Source organism: Psammomys obesus, unplaced genomic scaffold (assembly GCF_907164565.1).
Source record: "Psammomys obesus unplaced genomic scaffold, mPsaObe1.curated_primary_1811, whole genome shotgun sequence".
Classification (NCBI taxonomy): Eukaryota; Metazoa; Chordata; class Mammalia; order Rodentia; family Muridae; genus Psammomys; species Psammomys obesus.
Window position 1 is genome coordinate 8713334 of NW_026595981.1, and position 27711 is coordinate 8741044.

A 27711-nucleotide genomic window follows, 5' to 3' on the forward strand; every position below is an offset into this window, starting at 1 on the left:
TGTGTGTGTGTGTGTGTGTGTGTGTGTGTGTGTGTGTGTGTGTGTGTGTGTGTGTATGTGTGTTTGAATGTGTGTGGATGTTAGAGGACAACCTTGGGTGTTAGTCCTTGCTTTCCAGCTCATTTTTGAGGCCATTTTTTGTTTTGTTTTGTTTTGTTTTTGTTTTGACAGGTTCTTCATATGTAGCCTAAGCTAGCCTCAAGTTGAAGTTGGTGATTGTCCTCCCTCAGCCTCCCTAGTGCTGGGATTGCAGACATATGACACAAGGCCCAGTGCTAGTGTTGAGGGGTAACTAAACTTCACCCCCTAGAGGGAGGTCAGTTATGTGCTGACAGTGAGCTTTTTGCCTGTCAGCTCCTTCCCTTTTTATGGTTCTCATTCTAGCTGCATAGTTAACCTCACCTTATTTTTATCTGAAATTACTAGCGAACTCAATGTATAGAACAGGCTAGCCTGGAACTCAAGAGATCTGCCTACCTCTTCCTCCCAAGTGATGTAATTAAAAGCATGTACCACCAAGCCTGACCCCAAATACTCCTTTTATTTTATTTTTAAGTTGTCCAAGAGATTTTAATTTTACAGCCAAGATTGAGAACATTGAGCTAAATAAGATTCCAAATGGAATCAGGTAGCTGATCTCTTATGCCAAGTAGTGACTTCTTCCAAAAAAGAAAAAAAGTTTTCTGTGTTTTGACAAGCCTCTTTGACACAGCTTACAAAAACAGACATCTTGGACCAGTGATAACCTGAGTTCAGTCCCTAGAATCCAGGGTGGAAGAGTACAACTCCTGAAGGTTGTCCTTTGATCTATGCACATTAATAATATAAATATAAAATGAAAGAATTTTAAACTAGACCTCTTAGCCGGGCAGTGGTGGTATATGCCTTTAATCCCCGCACACTGTAAGTAAAGGTAGGCAGATCTCTGAGACTTTGAGGCCAACCTGGTGTACAGAGTTCCAGGATAGCCCTGGCTACACAAAAGGACCCTGTCTCAAAAAAAAAAAAAAAAAAAAAAAAACGCACACCAAAAACCCCAAACTGAGTTTACCTTGTTTTTTGTTTATTTGTTTGTTTTAATGAGACAGGGTTTTTCTGTGTAGCCCTGACTGTCCTGGAACTCACTCTATACCTTTATAGTCCAGGCTGGTCTCTAACTCACAGAGATCCATCTGCCTCTGCCTCCTGAGCACTGGGATGAAAGGCCTGTGCCCCCATCTCCTGGCTTCCATTCTGATTTTAAGTGATTCAGTCTGTCTTGGATAGAAGTTAAATTTGATTATATATATATTAGAGACTGTAGAAATTAAGAACATTTTATATTATATTTGGGATTGTTTACCTTTTTTTTGGTCAAGATCTCACTCTCTCCCTGTTTGTCCTTAGCCTCCAACAAGCTGGGATCATAGGTGTGCACCAGTATGTCCAGCTTTATTGGCTCACTTTTGTAAAAGTTTATATATGCTAGCAGATATTTTCAGTTTTTTTTTTTTAGGTTCTTTTGATTCTCAGTGTGTCTTTTTACCTTCTTTCATCACCACACTTGAGAACTTTTGCAGTTCAGTGACCTCTTCCTAGCACTGTCATGCCAGGAAATACTAATTAATTTACTAATCATTTGTGAAAAAGGCTTTTTCTTCCATGAATTATGGGACTCCAAATCTGAGATTGTTGCAGCAGAGTGAGCTGGGATGCCGCTGTGATACAGACATGGGCACGCCATGCTCCTGAGGCTTGGGTGAAGAGGCAGTCACCTCTGAAAAACAGGAATTCAGGTAGTTTTAGAAATGGAATGGCTTTGTAGCTCAAAACCTGAGTCAAAATGACTCCGCAGCTATTCTTATAGTCTCTTTGCTGCTTCTATTTTTGTTGTTCTTTTTGTTTGCTTGTAGTGTACTGGTAGTTTCTTGCTTCTGTTACTGTAAATTCCACTGTCAGCTTGATGTGGAGACTTCAAGTACAATGTAACTGGGCCCTTTATCTGTTCAACATGTGAAGACCAAGGGGATTCAGTCTAGCAGTAGGTCTATCTACACAGGCGGACCTGGGCTTTTTATCTCTTGTTGAAGCCATGTGTGTTAATGGCTTTCACAGTCTAAAACTGCCTCTCCTGGGTTAGGTATGATTTTACTCACAGAACATATCCTGGTTTCATGTAGTGTAGGAGATGACCTGAGGCCCACGTGTGTAACTCTTCCGTGGCATTACAGTATACACGAGAGTCTGATACCCATGAGGACACTGAGAATCTCAGTTATTTGTTGCCTTTACTTTTAATCTGTCAACAGAAGCCTTGGCGAAGTTGATCTTTTGTTTATCCCAGGTTCTGTGTGTTGTTCTGTTTAAATGGTGCTGTTGGGTACCAAAAATTATAAAGAAAACATTATTCCAAGTACCCTTTATGCTGGGGAAGGACTTCATGCTAGAGAAGTTCTGTCCCCAGAACTGGAGCCAGAGCAGCATCTAAGAGAAGCTGCATTTTTTCTGAGTCCTAGAGCGCTTTTCAAAGTTTCCCACGCTGTTCCCTGCATATATTTTTTTACCTAGTGTCTGTTTGTCATGTGCTACTTTATTAACGTGAGTGCTGAGCCCCCAGGAAATTCTGCATGAAGTCTAGTTTTGCATTGTCATTCCTCCTGTAGGACTCCAGCACCAGGTTGGGCCTATAGTGAGGTGGCACAGGAGAGGAAGAGCTCATGGTGGACCAAACCCACTGACTTTGTGGCTGGGAAGTAAAGCATGAGGAGGATTACAGGGGCCCATGCTACTAAAAGACCCTCTCTTAATGATCAAAACGCTTTTCATCAGGTCACCCTTTCATCTTCTGTTGCTTCCCACTCCACCACACACCACAGACTTTGTGTGGCCAGATCTTTAACACGGGGACAGTTTGGGGATGCTTACCCAACCGACAGCAGGCAGTTTAGGAGAAATTTAACAGTCATTTACTGTTAATTCTCATGCTAGGACTTTTGTAATTTCTAATCCTTACAATTTATCACTGTCTTATGATTCCTCAGGTTTGTTTATAATGACTGTTTTCTAGAATAGCATTTAAACAGTTTCCTCTCAAGAACCCCTTTCGACCAAGAAATTTTATGCAACCCTCGATGTATACTCACCAAAAATATGTATACGAATCAAATATTTTCTGATGATAAACCATTTATTTGTTCATTTATTTATTTATTGTTTGAGGGGACAGGGTTTCTCTGTAGCCTTGGCTGTCCTGGACTTGCTTTGTATACCAGGCTGGCCTTGAAATCACAGAGATCCACATGCCTCTGCCTCCCGACTACTGGGATTAAAGGCATGTGCCACAACACACAGCCATAAATTTGTTTTAAAATAATTAGTTGGACTTGGAAAGGAGGAGATGAGAGAGGGAGGGTGGGATTGGGAGGGAATGAGGGAGCGAACTACAGCTGGGATACAAAGTTTAATAAACTATACCTAATATTAAAGCTGTAACTAATATTAAAAAATAAAATTAATAAAATTAAAAAAATAATGAGTTGGTGTACATATAAGTTTATTGTTTAAAAAATTAATTTTGATATTTTACATGTATAGTTTTCATGTGTGCATGTAAATGTACTGTTGTACATACCTGGTACTGCAGGGGCCAGAAGTGTGCCCTGGATCTCCTGGAACTGGAGTGATGGATGGTTGTCAGCAGACATAGATACTGGAATCCAAACCTGGATCCTCTTTAAGACCAGCAACTATTCTTAACTGCTGACACCTCTGTAGCTCCAATTTCAGTATTTCTTAATGATAACAGCAAATTTACATGCTAATGAGGTGGATAGTTAATTTTACATAAAAATTACTCTTGGTTGAATATTTGATATATCAGCTTGAACACTGTTCAGAATTAATAACTATATTTTATGGTTTTTAATGCTCATAAAGCTGTTTTCTCACAAATACATAGTACAAAAGTGGCAGAAGTGTATTTAGGTCCACCCATTGTTGGAAATTCTGTCCTAATTCCAAGCCAAAATTCACTGAATTATTTTTTTTAAATAGAACTCAATGCAGTAACTCAGAACAGCAATTTTAAAATTCAGATATTCTAGCAATACAGATATATACTGATTTGATACTTTTGTGTTAAAGAATCAGGTGGGAGGGCTGGAGAGAAGGCTCAACAGGTAAGAGCATTGGCTGTTCTTCCAGAGGCCCTGAGTTCAATTCCCAGCAACTACATGGTAGCTTTCAGCCATCAGTAATAGAATCTGATTCCCTCTTCTGCAGTACATGAAAACAGTATTCATATACATAAAATAAATAAATCTTTTTTTTTTTTTTTTAAAAAAAGAAACCAGGTAGGAAAATGTTAAGTTTTTATTTTCCCCAGTTAGTCTGTGATGTTTCAATAGGAGCAGGAAATTTTGTACAATTCATAACACACAGTAATACCCAATCTGAGCCAAGTGCTTTGACAGTGTTGTTGGTTGTGAAGGGGCATGACACCATGGCAGTACAAAGTTCAGGTATTGCCTTCTCAGGACCAAGACTTCAGTGAAGTCACATGATACAACACGTTGAGCAGTGATTCATTATACGTTTGATTTTTATTTAATTTTTGGTCATTGCGTGTCCAGAAACCTTTTACTGTCTCTAGAATTGTCATGGCCCTGTATTCTGCTGCATTGTTCAGCATTTGTGCTCCAGAGTAGAGTCCAATTCCCCCTAACTGTGATCGATACCCTGTGGAGCACACAGGACGATGAGTATGCATTCGAAGCTGTGAGATAAACATGACCGATTCATCATCTTGTAATGTCACTCTTGCTTAATGGTGATTAATGAAAGCACAGAACAAACTGACATGTTGCAGCACAAAATGGATATTGCTTGACCGTTTAAGGCAAAGCACAGGCTGACTTCTCCCAGATGTCTCGCTGCTGTGCCTCTTATGTTCCATGGACATGTGTGCTTAGGCTCATGTGTCATTAGGAGGTGCATGGCCATTGGAGAATTGGAGAACTGTGTTTGTTTGTGAAGAGAAACAGTGGCCAAATTCACTGACTTTTTCTACAGGAAAGGAATTAGATTGCTCCTCTTACACACTGTCAGGTATTTCAATAAAACAACACCGTCTCATCTACTTGGTGGTGATTCATGATAATGTAGAGGAGCTAAGTGACGTGCCAAAATAACTCAAATGCTGGTGTGTAAACTGGGTGAGACTGAGGTAGGAGGGTCATTGGTTTGAAGCTAGCCTGGGCTATAATAGCAAATAACTGGCCATCCTCATCCACATATCAACACTGTCTCAAACACAAATAAACAAGCATACAGAGAGTACCTTTCTAGCAAGGCATTCTGCCTAGAGAGTTCTTTCACCCAGTTGGTTCTTCTTACACATGCTGGCTGTATTGATGTTGATATTGTGATAGTTAGGAGACAATTTGTTGTCTTCTGTCCTTTTGGTGATTATTTTCCCCAATAAAATGATTCATTGCAAAATTCATTCCTAAGAACTATTGCCAGTAGCTGTATGGTCACTAGAAGATTGATTCATTCAGTAAATACATATTGAATGTTTATGATACATCAGGCTTTACTCCAGGCACTAAGAATAAAATGGTAAGCAAGCCAATTCCTACAAGCGTCTCCTCCAGTGGAGGGAAAACTGGTGAATTCCTCTATAGAGAGGTAATAATGCTGTGAAATGCAATGGGGCAGAATGCAGTTTCCCGTGGGAACTTTCTGTATTCAATATACGACTTCTGTCTGACGTGCAAGTCCTATAGTGAGCTTTGAGAGAACTTTTCAATTCCTTTTCAGGAAACAGTTTTATACAGCTTCCTGCTTTTTCCTTTGAGGAAGCTGTGATGAGGCGATGTATTCTCAGCTATTGGTTTGTTTCTTGGCTTATGTGCTCACAGAACTCTCCTTGTGTATTTTACTGGTGATGTCTTATAATGCTTCTCTGCATAGCTTTGAAAGGTCTGTTTTCTACCCAGCAGCTGAAAACACCTCACAGGTTTCTTTGTGGTGAGAATCATTGTGTCTTGTTCTTCTATGCCATTCTAGACTCCTGAACTGTTGGCGAACTATATGGGTTGGAGCATTCCTTAGGGTCACTTCCCTTCAATGATTTTTGGAAAGCATTGCATATAAGAGATAAGGGTCTAGACAGAAGTGTAGAAATGCTGAGGTTGAAGGTCTGCCCCCGTGGTTAAGAAAATACCTTCGGGTACCTAGACGGCTACACAGTTTTAGAAACAAGTAGATGTTTCTGCACTGGCCGCAAAAGGGCCTCGCCTAGACCAGCCATTATTACTTCATGGGATTTTTCTCTTGAAGTCAGTGGCCATCTCTGTTAATATTCTTTTGTTATGCTGTTCTTTTCCCTTAGAGTTGAGCAGAATTGTTCTTTAATAGAATTTCCATCTTCGGTTCTCTCTATGCATTGCTCTTTTATAGTATGAGTCCATTCATGCTGAGCTAACATTTCACTTTTACTATCTGGAGCTCATCTGGAGCTTACATGTGGCTCACTAAGCCTTGCCTGATTCTGCTTCAGAACTCATGTAATGGTCTAAATCTGTTCAGTTTATAAGTTACAGTGGTCACCATGGAATCACTGCTTTCTGTCCAGTTCCTGGATTAGTTCTGCAATGACCTGTTACAGTGTAATCCAACATTAATTCCAGTGCTCTTATTAAGCATTACTTTAGATATGGTGAAGTGACAACTCTTTGACAGTAGCCAAATGTTAGTTCTATTCGTAGTACCATTTAATGGCAACGAGTCCTGTGGTTTAGTGTGGAAAATAGGGAATTACACTACACATAGCCATGCATGCTGGCTCATCTGTGGTTCCAGGATACAAGAGACTAAGGCAAAAGGATTATCAGTTCAAGACCATCCTAGGCTATATGGCAAGGCCTTGTCTCAAAACAAAACAAAAACTACTCCCCTCCCCTTCTGAAATTGACACCTCTCCTTCCTTCTTGTATTCTGATTTAGTTGCCCTGTGGTTAACATTATTTTCTTCATGGAGAGAAATCAACATTAGTAAGGCAATCCTGGGAATGATAAGATGTAATATGTGAACAATTTGAAGTATTTAGACACCTCAGATTGGGACACAAATTCGTTTTTACTCCTGGCTTTCTCAACTTACTGGTTAACAGAAACCTGACCTTTATAGGTCCTAGTGTGATTGATTTAGAATAGGATCCTGATAAGAATGAGCTCTCGGAGTACACCCTACTGGATGAATCTCATACCAGCAGCTGAACTGGAAATAACTAATGTCTTGTTAACGCTGATGTGAAATAACTCTTGTAGGTGTTTTTCTTGGTTATCTGCCTCATTACATTTATCAGTGTAGTGGTTAGATAGGATTATGTATTGGGTTGCTTCATTCCTTGCCGATCTTCCTCTATTAGTCACTGCCTCTCACCTAACATTTTGCTATCACTTTGCCATATTCTCAAAGAAGAGGATGACCTCCCTTGGACTCTTTTTGAGGTCAAGAGGGAAGATTCAAAATAAAGTCTGAATAAACTATACTGTAGTTTTGCTAGCTGGGAAACATTGGCTTTGTTATTTTCCTTTACTCTGATCATCGTACAATAAAGTTAACCTTTATATTTCTGACTGTATCTCATATCCTTTGGGTCTTATGTGTGTCAGATTCTAGATGAATTGTGCTTTGGGTTCTAGATGAATTGTTGGTAATATAAAACAGGAGCATCAAGATTGTTTATCTTTTTGTTTTGTTTTGTTTTTGTTTTGAGACAGGGTTTCTCTGTGTAGCTTTGGCTATCCTGGACTCACTTTGTAGACCAGGCTGATCTCTAACTCACAAAGGTCTACTTGCCTCTGCCTCTGTGAGACACTGTGTGGGTGCTGGGAAAGAACATTCAGTGCTCTTAACCACTGAGCCATCTCTGCAACCTCCAAGATTGTTTCTTCTGTGGTTTCAAATAAAATTGGTCAATAGCATGTGGAAATACTGTGTTTAGATTTTTTCCAGATAGTATTCTTGTGGTTGTAAATTTAAAAATGAGTATTGTGCTGTATAATATTTATTATTATTTGCTCTGTGATTATCACAGCAGTATTATCTAACCCACTATCATAAATAATAAGACACAGACACCTGTTAGATTTTATAATTGCCTTATTTACCTTGGGTTAGGTAGATATTTCTACCTGCACTGTCTGAATCATCTCACCATCTATCTCCCAGCCCCCATCCAATACCATCCTCCTTAAACATCCTATCTTCCATCATAATCTTATAAATACTTGCTTTTATTCATCATCTGGGCCTTTTCACGCCATTATTGGAGTCCTTCCTCTTGGCCCCATGTGGTTTCTTCTCTAGGCTAACCCATCATGACATCCTTCTTCTTCCTCTCTTCCTGTTCTCTGTCTCCCTTGATTCTCTCTTGAACCCAAAAGCCTGGGAACCTTAGCCATGCCTATCCCATTCTACCCTGCCCAGGTATAGGCTCTTTAATCAGCCAATCAGGTTTGTCTTAGGCAGGTTTAGAAAACAAGGATGGGTGTAACCAGTTCTTGATGGCAGTAACACACATGAGACCAACCTTCACCATATTCTCTAATATTCGAAGATGAGAGTAAAAATTTAAGGGCGGGGAGAAGAACTGAAATGGATTAGGTGTGGTGGTGCACACCTTTCTAGCACTTGAGGCAGAGGCAGGCAGACCAGCCTAGTCTACATAGTAAGTTCCAGACTGTCCAGGGTCTACAGAGTGAGACCATGTCTTAAAACAAGAACTACAAATAGGTTTTATGTTAGCTCTCTCATCACTGTGATATATAAAATACCTGTTTAGTCATCATGGAGGGAAAGCACGTAGAGGTCATGGCAACTGGAGTGTGTGGTAGAGGATTACACATCTTGATAGATCAGGAAGCAGAAAGCATAACTGGAAATGGCCAGGTGTAATCCTCAACGTCTGCTGTAGTGGCCTGTGTTCCAGAGCAGCAGACATTTCTTCCTTTAGGCTTATGTCATCAATAGCTACCTCTTCTCTGTGCTTTTTTATTGAATATTTGGTAAAACTATAACTTCTTTAAAATATGTTTTTCCTTCTAAGCATTTGCCAACTAGTTTGATAAAAATTCTGTCTTTCAAGCTTGGGTTGCAAACCTGGTCAGAGAGGACATTGTTTGGGGAATGAAGGAGCAAGCATGTTAGGAAGTCAAAAACCACATCAGCATTAGTACGGATGGGATGTTTTGTAGAGCCCCTTCCAGGGGTTTCATATTCAGCTTTCTTTTTCTTCTTTAGAAAGGGTTTCTCCTGCTCACATTCTGACCTCTTATTTCATATAGAAGTGGGCTCTAAAGTCATTTTTTAATATAAGAATCTTGTCTGAATTCAAACAATTCTCTGCTGTGGCGTTTTCAAACCTGGCTATGTGTACATTAGAATGAACTATAAGAACTATTTCAAACTCCCAGATGACACCTCAGAAAAGTAAATGATTATCTCTGAGGAAGAGACTGGCAGTAGCAACTTTTAAAGCTCATGTGCACATGCAGATGGTTCATTCCGTTCTGTTCGTAAGGTTGAAAGTAGTCATGGTTATGGGCATATAGCTAAAGTAGTGTAGTTAGTACTATTTAAAGGTTTGAGTGTTAGTCTCAGAAAACACCAGGTTTTTGTCAAGAGGAAAATTAAAAGATGTTTGCAAATTGTATTGCCTTTGCAAGCTTTTTTTGGTTCAACTTTTAAAAACAAAACATCTGCTCTGTGGTTCGGTCTAATTGACGAACTCCTTCCTGCTCACACTTTAACTCTGTGTTTTCAGCTTTTGTGGATGCTGTTGAGAAATGACCCTTCTTCCCCTTTTTGCTTTGTTTTGAACTCTCCTTTGGGTTGGGGATTTAGCTCAGTGGTAGAGTGCTTACATAGCAAATACAAGGCCCTGGGTTCGGTCCTCAGCTCTGGAAAAAAAAAAAAAAAAAAGACTCACTAGGTTGAACTCTACTTTGCCATGTCTTTGATCTTCTCATCATTATCCTCCAGGCCCAAGGAGACTATTCTCCCAGAATTCGGTCTTCTGCATAGTTATCTGCAAGCCTTTACATAGTTTTTTATTTCCTGCCAGCTTGTAAAGCTTGCCCTTGTTAATCTGTGCTCCTTTCATTGCTTGGCATCTTTTCATGCCTTGCATGCAGGAAATGTTATATATTTGTTTTTCTGAATAAAAAGAATGCCACACTTTTCAGACATCTTACTGCAGCGATGTATTATTCTAGAACCAGGGAGAGGAGATGTGCAATTTCTATTGGCTTGGGCACCTTTTCAGTTACTCATCTCCTTGGTTGCAATAACCTTTCTATTTGGATAGGAATCTGGCATCATCCAATGACATAATTAAATGATCTTTGAGAACCACATTCTAAAAATGTTGGCTTGGTTAAAGCACTTGCTAGAATTAACTTCCTATCTTAAATGAAACAATTTTGTCATGGGGTTCACTATTTCTGAGTAAAGATTGAGGTTTTGGCAACATTTTATATATTACTCTGAGTTCATAAATCATCATTCTGGATTACCACCCAACACAATTTCTAAATTATTACCACTAAACAAAAAATATTAGAGCAGGCCACTTGGTGATTCATAGAGGTTGCAGATATGATGAGAGCTAGGGGGGAAACAGATACAGGACTGCAACTATCACCCCACAAAAAGTTTCAGCTTTGTAAATAGTACCTATCGTTAGTGTGTGTGTGCGCATATGCTTATGTGTGTGACTGGCTAAACCTCTCCAGTTTTCTTCATTGGTCTTGTCATGGAAGACAAGACTGCCTTCAGGGCGAACTGTGTATGTTCTAGAGCTGTGAGGGGAAAGAAAGAAGACTAAGAGCCTGTGTAATTGTTTCCCTGTCAACTAACCAATTAGTCAAATTCTCTACTTTGCCTCCTTCAAATGGCGAGCTCCAAATAAATCACAGCATCTCTCCTTAGAGCTGCCGACCGTGGGTGGTGTGGGGCGGTGCCTGCCTGTCGTTCTGTACTAGTTGTTTTCCCCCAGGAGTGCTCTCAACTGAGAACTGTTCCACCGGTCATTTTTGAAGCTTGAAATTGCAACTCAATACAGGTTTGGTTCCCAGCATCTCAGTGAGGCAGTGGGTTTTGTAGGTTAAAGCATGTTTAGTCTCCCTTTGCTTTTTCTCCCCCGCCCTAAATTTCTTTGTAAAGGAAACATAACGCTGCTTGGGCATAGAGCTTCTTAGCATATACAAACACTAAGTCTTGTCTGGATTTGTGCCAATGAATTGGGGTAGAAAAATTGGGTCTGAAACATCCCTATGATGTGCCAGCTCCATTTTCTAAGTTTTTGCAAAACTCTCACACCCTTTTGCTACCAGCACTTGGTTCCCCAGGATGTGTTTCTTGGCGATCTACAATTCCTTAGGCTTTTTGGGAGACAAGTCAAATGGCATGTATTTCCAATGACTTGGTAGAGCAATTGACAGAATCTGTGTGGGCATCTAGTACTTAGCTAAATGAACTCTACCTCTCTCTCCTCTCTCTCCTTTCTCTCTTTCAGCTTGGCAGTGACCTTGGCGGGGGCATTGGAGGAAGCCCGGCAGTAAGTGCCATCTGTTTTTTCCACCATGGGAAGCTCTGCCCTGTTTGATGCTTTCCTTCATCCGCGCTATCAGAGCCACCGCTGCTCCCCAGCACTGCACGCCACAAGCTCGGTAGCAGTGTAGAGAGCACAGGGTTATTTGCAGTCTTGGGGACACATAGCACGTGTGTTCTAGGGACATCTTTAGGGATTGATGCTGTGGTGCCTGTAGAGATCTTTGTGTTTCTGACATTCAAGAGCTGAAGGAAATGGAACCTCCCATCTTGACTACAGAATGCTTTTATGACCTGGTGTCCAGAAAGAACTTGAGAGAGTTTGCTGGACTCATGGAGACACTTTCCTCATAGTTGAGTTCCTATGGATGTGAATATCATCTCCCTGAGGAGAGCTTCCTGCTAGGTATTAACGCCTAAATGGGAAGTTAGACGTGGCCAAACCCAAAAGGAAATGGATATTTAAGTTGGATGCTTCTCCCTCAATCTATAGACACAAAATCCTCTTTTGTTTAGGGTACCTGTAGGCCTTTTTGCACAGAATCGTGGAAGCTAAAATTGGAAACAAACAAGACAAAAATCTTGGATCTCTGTGTTCTTGCATCCTACCTGTGCCTTGACAAAGCTTCTAAAGCGTGTGTATGTTTAACAGTGGTGAAAAAAGTAATTGAGACAATCTGATGATTTGATTCCTATAAATACTGTAACTTCAGTGTTCTGTAATTGATTAATTAATGTTGTTAAAACAAAGTAACATTTTAAGGAAAAAAAAAACAAAACTATTCTTTCTTACCTCTTTCCCTTTTCCCCCCAAAGGTAGGACAGTCCTTCATCCCGTCATCAGTGCCTGCAACCTTCGCTCCTTCACCTACTCCTGCTGTGGTCAGCAGCGGTCTGAATGACCTGTTTGAGCTTTCCACTGGGATAGGCATGGCACCTGGTGGATACGTGGCTCCTAAGGCGGTAAGTTAGATGAGCAACACTTTCTCAGTGGATAAAACTTAGATTACTTCTAGCATGTGTTACGTCCACTAATACAGAGGTGTAGCTCTTGTTCTGGAGGACCTATGAAGAAGAAAAAGGGTAGTTTCGAACTTAATCATAGGAAACGCTGTTAACATCCACCTTAAACATTTGGGCTTAAAATTGGAAATATTAAATACTTGATATTTATTAAATCCATTGGGCCTCATGTTTAGAAACGTTTGATTTGTCAGCATTAAAGTACACCTAGTAAAAACCTGGTACATCAGTTATAGGTCCTTGGCAAGAGAGACATATGGTAGAAAAAAGTAGCAGGGTTTTTGTTTTGTATTTTTTTAACTTCTGTTCATTTCCCCCTACTTCATTGATTCTATATAAAGGATTCTAGGTACAATCTCTCAAATCTTCAAATTTGGTTTTTATAGGTTTTAGAATACCTCATTTCTTTTGTAGCCCATGCTCAAACTCATAATCTTTTGCATTAGCCTCCTAGGTGGTAGAATTATAGCAGTGTGCCACTGTCCTGTACAGAGAATGATCTACAATAGTCATGCTTGTGGTTTCAAATGAGTGAATTTATTGAGTATGGAACAGGAAGAAGTGAAGGAACAGATAGGAGCAGCAGACAAACAGCAAAGCATCAGATCAGGCACTTACAAGCACCCAGTAGAAACAGCTGGAGTGGCCTAATTGGGAAAGCGAACAAAAGAACATCATCAAATCAGGTGCCTACAATATCAGAATTAACTGAAATTCTGAGACTGGACTTCCTTACCAAGAGGTCTCCAGGCAAGCAGAGTTTTCTCTGTGAGTTTCTAGCATCTGGTTCCCAAAGCAGCTACTTTAATTCCATGGGAGAGACAATAGTAACCTGTATTGGAAATAGTTTGCTGCCTTCTGTCTATTCTCAAAGATGCAGTGTTTTAAGTATCCTTTGATGTTTGCTGTTATTTTCCTGTTAGGGAGGCAGGAGGTCAAGCTGACCTAAACAGGGCAGGGAGTGTTGGGGGACACTTACGGTAGCAGTGCTTGAGTCTGAGAAACAGCTGCCCTCACCACCAGCATCCCCTTTTTACAAGGACAGCATATGCCAGCCTACCAGTGTAATTCTGTTAGTTGTAGCCACTGTGTCCAGCTTTAGTGCTCCTCTTCAGAGCTCTTATTTAGCTTTGTGTCCCAGTGTTGTCTGATGTCACTCAGACATGAATTTAAGATGGAAAGCTCTGTGAACAACGTTTCATTTCAGCTCTCGAGAGAGGGTCTAGCCAACCAATCTGAATATAGTGTTGTCTTTCTGAGAACCAGCGTGCCTGATTGCTTTCTTTCCCCATCTAGTTCTTCACAAGGGACCCTGCTGTCATAGTGTACACTCGTTGTCTGCTGGGAGTCATTCCGTGTGTATACAGCCATAGTGTTCTGTCACGCATTTGTAGCTCTGTTGTAAGGTCTACTGTGTCACAGCCTTTGCACTTTAAACAATAATCTCCAGGGCTGGAGAGTTGGCTCAGTGATTAAGAACACTTGTGGAGGGCCCAGGTTTGATTCCCAGCAACCATATGGTGGCTTACAAAATCTGTAATTCCAGTCCTAGGAGATTCAGCACCATTTTCTGACCTTAATGGGTATCAGCCACATACATGGTGCACAAACACACTTCTGAGCAAAACACTCATACATATAAAATAATAATAAATCTTTAAAAATTTAATTTAAAAAAGTTACTATTGCCAGGCAATGGTGGTGCATGCCTTTAATTCCAGTACTCTGGAGACAGAGGCAGGCAGATCTATTAGTTCGAGGCCAGCCTGGTCTAGAGCGAGTTCTAGGCCTTCCAGGGCTACACCTGTCTCGAAAAACAAATAAGTAATAAAACATTATTATTTAATGTACTTTTCAACTTAAAGCCTATACCTATAAAGGCACTGGAGAGATGGCTCAGAGGTTAAGAGCTATTCTTCCAAAGGTCCTAAGTTCAATTCCCAGCAACCACATGGTGACTCATAACCATCTATAGTGAGATCTCATCCCTTCTTCTGGCATGCAGGCACACCTGTGGACAGAACACTATGTAAGTAATAAATAAGTAAATCTTTAAAAAAAACACTGTACCAGTGAATGCCCAATTGAAATAATTTACAGATATTAAGACAGAAATTAAGCCTTTTCTTGTCCTCATTTCCCCATGTACAATAACTGTTAATTGTCTTTGTGCTTTCAAAGCAGAAAGGAAAGACTGCAGACACCTGCATATTGTACCCTTTGAAAATGCTGGCACTGGGATGTGCCACTTCACATAGTTTTATCATTATCCCATTCTCTTGAATGGCTGTCTTCACTAGACTGAGAAATCATAGCTTACTAAGTATTATACTGTTAATATACCATTGATGTTACTGCCTGATGCTTCCCTCTTCTTTGTTGTGATGTTTCAGAGAACATCTTTGTGTGTCCTGATATGTTTTGTAAGTATAGCTATAGGGTAACTGCAGTTGGCTTCATTATGTCACATTTTAAAACAAACATTACCAGTCCACCCTGTGCCACAAAGGTGGCGTGAGATTGGTGCCAACAAACCGTAAAAATACCCAAGTTTCACATAGTCTACCTTACTCCATGTATCACCGAGTATTTGTTTTGTTTGTTTTCTTGCCCCTCTCATAAATGAAAAACAATATCCTATGTTGATATTTTCAGTGTGGCTGGGTAAATTATTATTATCCACGACTCACAAACTCTTTAGCTGGGGATCATAATGGCTCATAAACTTGTTTTTTTTTTTTAAGTATCATGAGTCAGGAATATCATAGATTTTGAGACCAAGGATGCATAATCAGTTATATGTAGAAAAAGCACTCAGATTATTTAAGCAATGTCTGAGTCATTTTACTATTTGTGAGAAATGGGAAAAGATTTAAATGTAACATAACATATAGTCCTTGCCCTTAATGAGGGTGGGGGCCTAGTATGTTAGAAATGTCTTGAAAGATTACAGATATGCTGTTTTCATTTGTAGATTCAACCTCTTTCCTTTAAGTCCTTTTTCCGGCCTAACAGAAACATGCTACTCATCAGAATGTTTTTCACTTGGATAACCATTTGGCAGCAGTACTTAAAACAGTAAAATGCCCCCCCCCCAAAAAAAAAAGGAAAAGAAAAAAAAAAGCCAGTTGCTTATAGACTTTTATTTTAAATTGGTTAAGTGATTGAACATGGTCTCAAAATTCAAAAAAGACTACTTTATTCATACCTTTTCACACGAAATTAGGATTTGTTGTGTAAAAATCATCGTAATTTTCCTTTATACGCTGGGGAAGAAGCAGCATCAAGCTAAATCTTTCCTGGGCTTTGTGTTGTGTTTCATCAGGTCTGGCTACCTGCGGTAAAGGCTAAAGGTTTGGAGATCTCGGGGACGTTCACTCACCGCCAGGGGCATATCTATATGGAAATGAACTTTACCAACAAAGCTCTGCAACACATGACAGACTTTGCCATCCAGTTCAACAAGAACAGGTAAGAAGCAACATCCTGGGTTCGGTGCTGCACAGTCGTGTGCTCTCTACTGAACAAAGGAGTGCTCCATTCAGCAGGGGCTAAAAGCTCAAGCTGGCAAGTCCTGAATGGAGAGTGAGCTTGGCTCTTGTAAGTCTGTTCAACTGTTGGCTTCATCTCTACAGAATAAGGACAAAGTTATGGGTTCGAGGTATAGCTCAGTGGTAGAACACTCACTCAGTACACACAAAGCTCTGGGCTGGATTTCCAGCACCACACAGACACATGGACAGACAGACAGACACACACACACACACACACACACACACACACACACACACACACACCCCACAGGATTTCAGGGGAGAGGAGAAAGAAGCACAATGTTTTTGTTATTGTTCTTGTTTGGTGTTTAAAGACAGGATTTCTCTTTGTGGCCCTGACTGTTCTAGAACTCACTCTGTAAACAGATTGGTCTGGAATTCAGAGATCTGCCTGCTTCTGCCTCCTGTGTGTTGGGATTAAAGGTATGTACCACCATGCCTCATCAAAAATGGTTTTTGAAAATTTATTTTCCAGTCAAATTGGGACATGGTGGACATGCCTGTGTTCCCAATACGCAGGAGGTGGAGGCAGGAGATTCAGCAGCTCACGATCATCCTTGGCTACACAGTGAGTTCAGAGCTAGTCTGGCCTACAAGAAACCTTATCTCACAAACCAAAACCAAAAAAAAAAAAAAAAAGAAAACAGCTCCCCCCAAAAAACAAAAACAGAAACAAAGACCTAACCAGTAAATAGGCTAATGAGCTGACCGAACATACAGTTTTCCGAAGAAGAAACACGGTGACAATAATGGTAATGTCCATATGTCTGTTGGGAAAAAGTAAAATAAAACCATTTTGAAAGTCTGTTTCATCCAATCAGAAAGGCAATCAAGAAAATGACAAATACTGGCAAAGAAAAGGTATCCTTCTTCACTGCTTCTCCTCCATCTAGAACAGTAAAAACAGCGTATACTGTTACTCTCTGCATTGACCAGATAGGTTATTAAGCTAGAGATAGAACATTAATTTTCCATGCTTTTCTTTTCAGAGTGAACATTCCGTGTGATCTTCCTGTGCTAGCCTCACAGGTGCTAGGGCTACTCACAGGAGAGATGCTTAAATCTTTTTCCAAAAGATTATTTATAGAAAAAAATTTATATATGAGATGATCATTAAAACTGTCCCTCCAGTAACATGATATACAGAAGAGTCTTTCAAAATCATAGCATCAGCAACAGTTCTTGCCTGTGAACACTTGTCTTTTTAATCCATATAAACAATCACAAGTTATGGCATAGTCAGGTTAGAGCAGGTCAGCTGAACACACTGCTTCCTGCTATTCCTTCCATTTATCTGTCCTGAAAGTTACTTCACTGTGGTAAAGAGCATGGAAACCTAGAAGTGTGTGAGTCCTGCCTCTTGACTAATGTCTGGGCATTCCTCCTCCTCTCTCTAGCTTTGGTGTCATCCCAAGCACTCCCCTGGCCATACATACTCCACTGATGCCAAACCAGAGCATTGATGTCTCACTGCCTCTCAACACCTTGGGCCCCGTCATGAAGATGGAACCTCTGAATAACTTGCAGGTCAGAGTCTAACTTCACTTGGAGAGCTTGTTAATAATAAGGCTGATTTTCCTTTATATGTAAAGTGATCCATTTGTAGTAGCTTGTTTTCCAATGCTATAACAAAATACCCACGTAAAGAGGCTTATTAGCTTACAGTTTGAGAGGTTTATGTGCATGATGTCGATATTTAATCACCATGGTGAGGGTGCTTTGGCTCCCTTGCATTGTGTAGAATTGTGGAAGATGACATATAATAAGAGAAAGGTCACAGTGGCAACACTGGAAACAAAGGAGAGGCAGAGGCAGTGATTTTTTTTTTTTCTTAAGTAAAAACGTACTTTTTCAGCCACGTAGTAGTGGCTCTCACCTTTAATCTCAGCACTCAGGAGGCAGAGGCAGGTGGATCTCTGTGATTTTGAGGCCAGCCTGGTCTACAAAGTGAGTTCGAGGACAGCCAAAGCTACACATACAGAAACTCTGTCCCAAACAAAACAAAACAAACAAACAAATAAAAAAACCTCACTCTTCCAAAACCTAGACAGACTTTCACAAGAACTACTGTAATGTCTTCAAAGAGGTAATGTTCCTAGTGACCTCAACACTTCCCATTAGGCCATCCCCCTGTCTCAACTTCAGCATGCTAAGGATCCAGCTTCCCAGTGCATGAACCTCTAAGGAAAAACTTTTTTTGTGATGAACTATGGTAACTCTATGATGAGTTTGTATTTTGTTTTAATAAAAAAAATTAAAAAAAAAAACAGCTATGCAGTTACTTAGAGAGTTACTTACTCAATAAATATTTTAAAGCTTGTTTGTTTGTTGAAATGGTCTTAACCTAAGTTGGCATCTCCCCATGTAGTTGAGAATAACTTTGAACTTCTGATCCTCCAGGCTTTACCTCCTCTATGTGTAGGATTATAAGCGTACGCCACCCTGCCTGGCTTGACTTCCCACTCAAGAAACCCAGCGCTTAAGAGCACTGCCTGTGCTTAACAGAGGACCATGGTTCAGTTCTCAGCACCCACATGGCAGCTCACAGCAATCTGTAACTCTAGTTTTAGGGCTCCAACACCACCTTCTGGCTTCTGTAGGTACTGCACACACATGGCACACATACATACATATATGCAAGCAAATACTCATACACATAAGGTAAAAGTAATCAATAAAATCTTTTTTGTAAAAAAAAAAGACTCAGCTGAAAAGAAAATATGTTGCTAATGAGCTCACATTTGATCAAAACATGAAAATAAGAAAAAATGAGGAAAGATTTAGCAGAGGATTGTTATCCTCTGTCTACCAAATGAAACGATAGAATAATTTGAATGAGACTGAAATATATTTAACACAGTGAAAGAAAATGATTAACCATGCACTCTCCAGAGCAGACAGATGGATTACATTGCTTAGGGTTCTAGAAATACCAGTGTGCGATATGACTACTGTTGATAAAACAACAAGATATTAAGTTGAACTTAGAACATTCTTCAGTGCTTTAAATACCAACACAGGTTCACCGACTACCTTGTTGCCACGGTGGTTAATTGCTGCTTTTCTTAGCACTGAGTAAGAATTTTTTAGAGTAGACAAGTGAGTCAGAATATAACTTGGCTGAGTCTAGAAGAAGAAAACTAAGGTTACCCTGCAGACAGAATTGGCTTTAATATGAGGAAAGTAATGTGTTAAGAAGCGTTTCTAGCTCACAGTCGTCAAGTAACTAACCCAGATATGCATCTGTTCTCTTTTCTTAGAGCCTAACCTCCCATTGGCCCATTAAGCCCCAAGCATGATGTCTAGGACAGTTGGCATGCATGCATGAATGCTTTCCTTCAGAAGTCAGAAAGATATTTGGGTCACAGAAACTAGGACAAGTTTTAAGGTCTTAAAAGAAAACAAAGGCATGTTAGTTCACTTTCCTGTTTGCATTTCTAATTGACTGAATCACACATAGGAAGCCTCCTAAAAGAAGGTGAATGTTAATCAAAAGCCCTCCCTCAAAGGTACTGATACAATATTGGGACTAATAAGATATTTATCACATGCCTGCTATTGTAAAAAGCAGTCTGTAGGAGTTGGAAAGAAGGCTCAGTGGTTAGGAGCACTGGCTGCTCTTCCAGAGGCTGCTCTGGGTTCATTTCCCAGCCACCTACATGACAGCTCATATCTGTGACTCCAATTCCAGGGGATCTGACATCCCCACACCAGTGCACATAAAATAAAATAAATTGTTTAAAAAAGAAAAAAAAATAGTCTGTAAAATGTGTCTAAAGGTTGGGGCTTTAACTTGCCTAGCAAGCACAACTCACCCCACCCCTAGTTCCATCTCTAGCCAACTGCTGATTCTCCAGGTTTTTCTCATGGGTTCTTTTTCTCTCAGGAATAGCATTATCATGACTCTCTTAATTGGCATTTTTCAGTGGTGAAAATAAATAAAGCCTTACAAAGGAAAAGAGCTTTCCACCCCTCTGAACACTGAATTAATGTCCTCTGGGCATTAGGGAAGCAAGTGAGGGAGGTCCTGCAGAGTTTACCTTTCATTCTGCTCTTATGCTGATGTGAACAAGAAGAATCAAAATTTAACGTAGTAAGATTAGCCCAGAGAACCCAAACTATAATATAATGCTGTTACAAAAGGTTTAATTAAAGTGCTTATTAAACTACCATTTGTTATAGTATGAGGTAATATACGTTAAAAAGATAGCATTTCTTCACATGTGTTTGTACGTAATGGCTCCATACTTGTGTGCTTGTGGATATGGAGGCCGGTGGTTGTCTGAGGAGCTCCAGGTATCTGTCTTCTTTGCTTTCAAAGTGCTGGAGTTACAGATGCATTTCTCCATATCTGGCTCTCCTCTGTGGCTGCTAAGGATCAAACTCGGATACTCATGTACATTATGCACTTAACCAACTGAGCCATCTCCCAGACCTTACTATTCCTGTGTGTGTGTGTGTGTGTGTGTGTGTGTGTGTGTACCAGAGGTGAGCCCTTGTTTTATGACACAATCTCCCTTTGGCCTGGAGCTCACCAGGCAGGCTAAGCTAGGTGACCAACCAACCCCAGGGATCTGCCTATCTGTACCTGTTTCCTCACTGCTGGTATTAAAACCATTTCCCACCATGCTTGTCTTTGTTTTTGTTTTTGTTTTAAAGGGTTCTGGTCATCAAAACCAAGCCCTCAAGTTTATAAAGCAAGCACTTTACTGACTGAGCTATCTCCCTAGCCCCAATTACTTCTTCAAATAGAAAGCAGATTATGCCACAGATAAAGAAATGAAATCTCTAGTAGAGATTTGAACCTGGAATGATTTTACTTTTATTCCAGTGTTGATCAGAAAAGCTTTGTGAGGCTGAGGATGTCGTTCAGTGGCAGAGTGCTTGCCAACTGTGTTTGCTCTAGGTTTGATCCACAGCAGTTGACATGTACACACATACCAGCTTTTAAGTCCACCTTATAAATAGCATACAGAGTAAAATTTGCCCACTGTGGAGTTCTTTTTAGTTTATTTATGTCAGATAATGATATTACTAAAAAAAGAAAAATTATTCCCCCTATTTAAATAAAACAAAAACCTTAACAAGAGTTTAAATAAAATTTCTCTGTGTTCAGTTGACTCCAATGTCATTGTTTTTCATTTCACATGTGTTAGTTGCTTAGAAACATTTTCTCAGTATACTCACCAGCAAGTAACAGCTGCTTCAAGTCAAAGCCTGCACCAAGGCAATGGAGTTTTGACATGCCCATGGGTTCCCATGGCTGCGTGGCTTCCTTTTTCACTGTGCTATAGATGAGAATATTGATAATGTCATTCTTTAGGATGCTTTTTCCCAGGGTTATGTAAGTATAGCTTTCAGAATCACCTGGGGTTGGGCATGGCGTCTGCAATCCTGGCAGGATGGAGCTTAGGCAAGAGGATTGCAGCATCTCTAAGACTAGACTGGGCTTTGTAGTTAGCTTCAGATTAGCTTGGGCCAAAGTGTGAGACGCTGTCTTTAAAAAACAAGAAACTAACTACATGAAAACCTCAGACCCTAGCCTTCTCTCCCCAGTATGAGCCCCAGCTCTGTTCCTCCACAGATGCAGCCCCGCTTGCCTCCTCTAGTTGGTCCTTTGCTATTTGCCTCTAAATCAAACATGCTTTTTGGAACTTGCAGGCTTTAGGGGCTCCTCCCTCCCTTGCTGTCATCACCTACATGTTTACTCCCACATCCCCATTCTCCTGGTAAAGTCACCTTGAATTCCTCTCAAGTTGGTGATGATTGTTATTATAATGTAGAGTCATGTTGACCATAGAGTAAGGTGTGACTTTCCTCCATAAAACTTTGTAAATATAGTTAATTTAATGTCTTCTTTTATGTTCTTAAGCACAATTCAGTCCAAAGTTTCTTTGCATTTGTAGTCTCCCAAGTAGCCTGTCAGCTCTCCTTTCTTGACGTCTCCTGAAGTTTTAAACCTTTTCCACTGCAGACTACTAGGCTGTACCCTGAGTCCTACAGTACCACCCTCCTCTCCTATGTATACTCTTCCCATTTTATTTTTCTTTTCTTGGTTTATTATTTCATTTTGGTAAACACATCTCCCAGCAGCTTCCTGAGAATAGGGAAGTACATTTTAGGAGACATCATCTTTTTTTTTTTTTAAATGTATATGGGTGTTTTGCCTGCATGTATATCTGTGTGCCCCATGTGTGTAGTGCCTACAAAAGCCAAAAGGTGTTGGATATACTGGAATTTCAGACAGTTGTGAATCACCATATGGGTGCTGGGAATTGAACTCAGGACCTCTGGAAGAGCCAGTGCTCTTAATCACTGAGCCATCTCTCCTGCCCTGAATTTTACCTGTTTTTTTTTTTTTCTTACATATCTCCTTTATTGTTTTTACACGTAGCACTTTTGTATGAATTCTAGGTTAGGAATCATTTTCTCCCTACTCTTAAGCCTTTCCAGTTCCCAACCTGTTCTCTGCCCTGTCTTTACTTCGTCAATGAAAGCTCTCAGAATCCCCATCCCTTCCACAGCCTACTCCATTATTCTAAAGCAAATCCCAGACCCTGGCTTCATCTGTGAGTATTTTGTCATACATTTTCAAAACAAAAGGTTCTTTTCTTTAAAAGAACCGAAGTAGGGTAATAGGACCAGGAACATGGCTCTCTGGGTAAAGTGCTTGCCATACAAGCTTGAGGACCTGGGCATGGCAGCAAGTGCCTGTACTTCCAGTGACTCAAGGTGAAGACACGGGGCTTTCAGTGGCATGCTGGCAAGCCAGCCTAGCCAATCAGTGAGAGATCCTGTTTTAAAAAATAAGTTGGAGCCAGGTGTAGTGATGTGAGCCTTTAATCCCAGCACTCGGGAAGCAGAGGCAGGTGGAATTCAAGGCCACCCTGGTCTACATAGAGAGTTTCATGGCAACCAGGACTATCTGTGACAAAATCAACTTACAGGGGAAACAGTTGCTTTGGCTTACAGTTCCTGGTCACCTCACATCTGGAAGCAGAGTGAAGAGGAAGTGAGGGAAGCCATACATACAGCCTCAAGGTCCACCCCTAGTCATCCACTTCCTCCCACAAGGCTCGCTTTCCTAAAGGTTCCACGGCTTTCCTCCAACTGCACTAGCAGCTGGGAATATTTAATATTCAAACCACAAATGACCATGATTAAGGAGGACACTCAACATCAATATCTGCCCTATACACATATGCACACAGAGAACTACAATAATTACTCTCAAATCTTAAAAGTACTACCAAGAATTTCTTGCAGCCAAGATTTGACTTAATATCCAGTTTTCTAATTTGTCTTTGTATCTTTTTAGTTCTGAGGATCACACCTAGAGCATACTAAGTAACCATTCTATCGCTGAGCTGCATCCACAGCCCCTTGTTCACTGTTTCTATCTATTTAAATTGGTAAAATGCAAATATTATAAAGGATAGTTGCCATTTCCTTAAGCTCTTTGCCATGTTGTTTGTTGTGTGTGGGAGGTGATCAAACTGAGGGACTTGTGGCATGCTGAGGCAGTGCTGCATGACGGAACTACAGCCTTAACTCTCTTTAGTTGTTCTGTTTAATATACATGGGTTATGTAAGCTGAAATTAATTAAAATTAGGCAAACATTTCAGTTTATCTACTACATATAAAAACATGTGACTAGTAGTTGCTAGGTTGGGTAGTGCCAAAAGTGTCTCTGCAGCCTCCTGCCCCTTCCATCTTTTGTCGTGGCCTTACCTACCTGACTTTGAAGTACATAGAACTTCTGGAATCTGTGAGCTGATGTTCTTCTCAAATTTGGAAAAGTTCTGTTTAGTCTTTACTTTCTTCCCTGCCCTGTTTTGTCTCTTCTCTCCTAGAACTTTAATCACACTGTTTGAAATCATCTCTCAGGTCACTGAAGCTGTTATTGCAGGGAGGGCTTGGTTTTGTTTTTCTGTTCTTAAAGTCAGATTATTTCTGTGGACTTTTAAAAATCATGTCCTTTTTTTTTTGAACTGCCTGATTCTTTGTTAAAAGTCTCTAAATATCGTGAGTATACTATAAAGACTCTGCTGACCATCTGGATGCTAGGAACTTGGAAAAGGCTAAAGAGAGAGTCTTAGCATTCAGTCTGTGTAAGGTCACAGAACCTACCAACCCTCAACAGCTTTATCCTCTCTGAAGGGTCTCATGTAATATCTACCAGTATGGAAAATGAATGGAAATCTATTATTCTGTCCTAGGGATGATATCATAATCCTTTTTTTTCGGGGGGTGGGGGGTGTTTGGTTTTTGTTTGCTTGTTTGGTTTTGAGACAGTTTCTCTGTGTAGCCCTCCCTCTGCTGGAACTCTCTGCAGACCAAGCAAGCTCAAACTCAGAAATCCGCCTGTCTCTTTGTCTGCTGGGATTAAATGCCTGGCATCCTCTTTTCTTTATTTACTAGAGCTTTGCTGTGGGTTGAACTCAGAGCCTTGTACTTACTAGGCAGACTTCATTCCCACCTCCTCCACCCATCTTCTCTTTTAAATGGCTGTACCCCGCCATACAATCCTACAGTGCTGCAAGTCCTGTGCATTTAAGAATCTGTGGTATTTTTGCCAATCTGTATGCTTTCCACTAGCATTTTATCACTTTTATGTTTTCCCTTTCTTTATGGATTTATGGTTGTAAGATATTTTGTTCTCCTTTAGTGATAGCAGAAGCCATGTGTCTCGGGCTGGCTTCTAACTGTGTAGCTGAAGATGACCTTGACATCTGCATTTACAGGCTTATGCTGTCACTTCTTGTTTCTGTCGTGCTAGGGATTGAACCCAGGGCTTTGTGAATGCAAGACAAACACTGTACCCACTCAGCCACATCCTCAGCCTCAAATGGGATTTATGTCTCTGTCTTTGCTTCGAAGACTGATGACACCTTCTTAAAAAATGTTTGTGAGCCAGCAAGATGGTTTGGCCAGTAACTATACTTGAAGCCTCAAGACAGACCTAAGTTCAATTCCTGGAACCCACTTAATGGAGAGAGAGAACAAACTCCTCTGACCCTTATACATACACTGTGGTACACATGCATAAGTCCACACATACATGTGAAGACAGATAAGGAAATGTAATTTTTTAAGTTATTTATTTCCTTTTATGTAGACTCAACTTTGAGATGACTCTGTGGCTAAAGAATACTCCTTCCTGTTGAGAGTTCTTATCTTTTTATCTATTGTCTCTTAATCTTAAATAAACTGTTGGATAAAAGACCAAATGTTGATTAGGGGAAAGAAATAGGTGTGAGTCTCTTGCTTCTTTTTCTTTACATGTGTAGTCTAAAATAGACAGTATTCATTACTTCTGAAGAGGGAAGAAAGTATTGAGGACACCACTTCTAATCCTTGCCTTTAAGATCTTTACCAGCCAGAAGGGGTTTTTTTTTGTTTGTTTGTTTACTGTTTTGCCCTAAGGAAATTCTGTCCCTTGTCATTCCTACTTTGTAGTCCCAGCTTGTGAGACAGTCAGTTGCAGATGGTGCCTGTCCTGGTATTTCTTGTCTCGCATATGTCCATTTGCGCTCAGAAAGTCCACAGCTGTAGCTATTGTACCAGAAAAACTGGTAAGTGCTTCCAAACAGAAGACCTTTGCAGCAGCTTCCCTTGGCTGAAGCAGGCCTGCCTGGCATTTGCAGACTTTTCCTGACTGATGCACAGTGCAAACAAGTTTAGGGTTAAAGCTTCTTTGGCTTTTCAGGATCCACCACTGGGGACTCTATGTGGCCTTTAATAAGGCTGCTGCTTGTTCTATGTCCTGAGTCCTTGGGGATGGCTAGCACAGGCACAGTGCATACACACCCATCAGATAAATAGATCCAATGCCGTATACACTCAAACAGTCCTAAAATGTGCCTGAAGCATGATGTAAGGAAATAGGGTCTTAATTATGAAACTTTGCTAACCAAAAGTAAATAATTTCTATGCCTATTTCAATATTTTTTTTTCTGTCACATCAGGACTGTCTACATTTTCTTCAGTTTCAGCAAAGAAATTTATTATCTTGAATCTTAGTTATTCTTTTTTTCCTAGCTTGTGCTTGATGACACTTATCTTTTTTGGCGGGATAACAGATTGAGGTTGAAGGTGGAATTCAGTGTTACAATACTTGCCTGGTGTACATGACACTCTGGGCTTGATTCCTAGCATTCACACTCACTTCCCTCAGAAGATAAACAGAATTCTCCTGAGCAGTCCCTCTTGTTTTTTTTCTAACCAAATACTCTATTACTAGATTGTCGTAAGAACATGTCTGTAGTTAGGGTTTTTAGTGTTATAAAACAGCATAATGAAAAGCAGCTTGGGGAGGACAGGATTTATTTCAGCCTCTGATTCTGTAGCACACAGTCCATCACTAGAACCTAGAGGCAGGAACTGATAGAGAAGCCACGGAGGAGTGCTGCTTGTTGGCTTGTTTTTCATGGCTCGCTTAGCCTGCTTGCTTATAGCAACCCAGGACCACCAGCATAGAGGTGGCACCACCCTTGGTGAGCTGAGGACCTCCCATAGCAGTTATCAATCAAGAAAATGTACCACAGGCTTGCCCGTAAGCCAGTCTGATAGGGGCATTTTTTCAGTAGAGCTGAGTTGACATAAAACTAACCAGCACAGAGAGGGAAGGGCTTATTTCAGCTTCCTATTCCAACTCCTACTGTGTCATTGAAAGAAGTCAAAGCAGAGCACGGAGGTGGGAACTAGAGCAGAAGCCATGGAGAAAGGCTGCTTACTGGCTTGTTCCCTCTTGACTTGCTCAGCCTGCTTTCTTTCCTCCTCCTCTTCTTCCTCCTCCCAGCCCCCACCTTGAGACAGAGTCTCACTTATATAGCCCTGGTTATTCTGGAATTCCCTAGCAGACCAAGCAGCTTCAAGTTCATAGAGATCGTTCTGTGCTCTGCCTCCCAAGTGATGAGATTAAAGGTGTGCACCATCACCTCTGATGAACACCTATCGGCCTGATTTCTTATATACCCCAGGAGCCACCTGCCCAGTGAGCTGGGTTCTCCCACTTCAATCACTCGCCCGTTTTATGGAGTCATGATCTCATTGTGCTTCTGTCTTCTCAGATATGTCTAGGTTTGTGTTACATTGACAGAAAGCAAGCAGGATGTTGTTCGCATCGGCGGACAACAGCTGCCCCACCCGAATGACCACATATGCGCAATAGGCAATAACGCCACATTCTCATGAGCCTGGGCCCTCTGCCAGATTAAAAATCTGCGGGTAGTGTCAGGAGACAGTTGTTGTTGAGACCAGCTCAGTTCTCAGAACACCCAAGCTCATGCTGAAAGGAAGAGCCCTGTGAGGGACAGAGGGCCATGCTAAGATCTCCAGCAAAGGATAAGGACTTTTAAAATATGTATCTATAATAATAATAAAAATAATCCATAGACTTTTGTTTATTAAAATCATACCATCTTCTCTCATAATTATGAGTGGATGACAGAAAATGAAATTCAATCGAATCTTCTAGTTTTGTTGCATGGTTGGAAAGAGCTTTAAACTATATGGTCTTTATGCATATAGAG

General features: G+C 40.6%; 1 protein-coding gene across 3 annotated transcripts in view; it reads left to right on the forward strand.

Moving 5' to 3' along the window:
- Ap2b1 (adaptor related protein complex 2 subunit beta 1) overlaps positions 1-27711 on the forward strand; it is a 105831-nt gene that overhangs the window by 49394 nt on the left and 28726 nt on the right. For 2 of the 3 annotated variants that reach the window (XM_055619791.1, XM_055619792.1), the window contains exons 15-18: positions 11565-11606; positions 12416-12562; positions 15948-16093; positions 17574-17703. In XM_055619791.1, the coding sequence (XP_055475766.1) occupies positions 11565-11606; positions 12416-12562; positions 15948-16093; positions 17574-17703 (465 nt within the window). The remainder of the gene's footprint in view (positions 1-11564; positions 11607-12415; positions 12563-15947; positions 16094-17573; positions 17704-27711) is intronic. The other variant, XM_055619793.1, reaches the window with a different exon arrangement.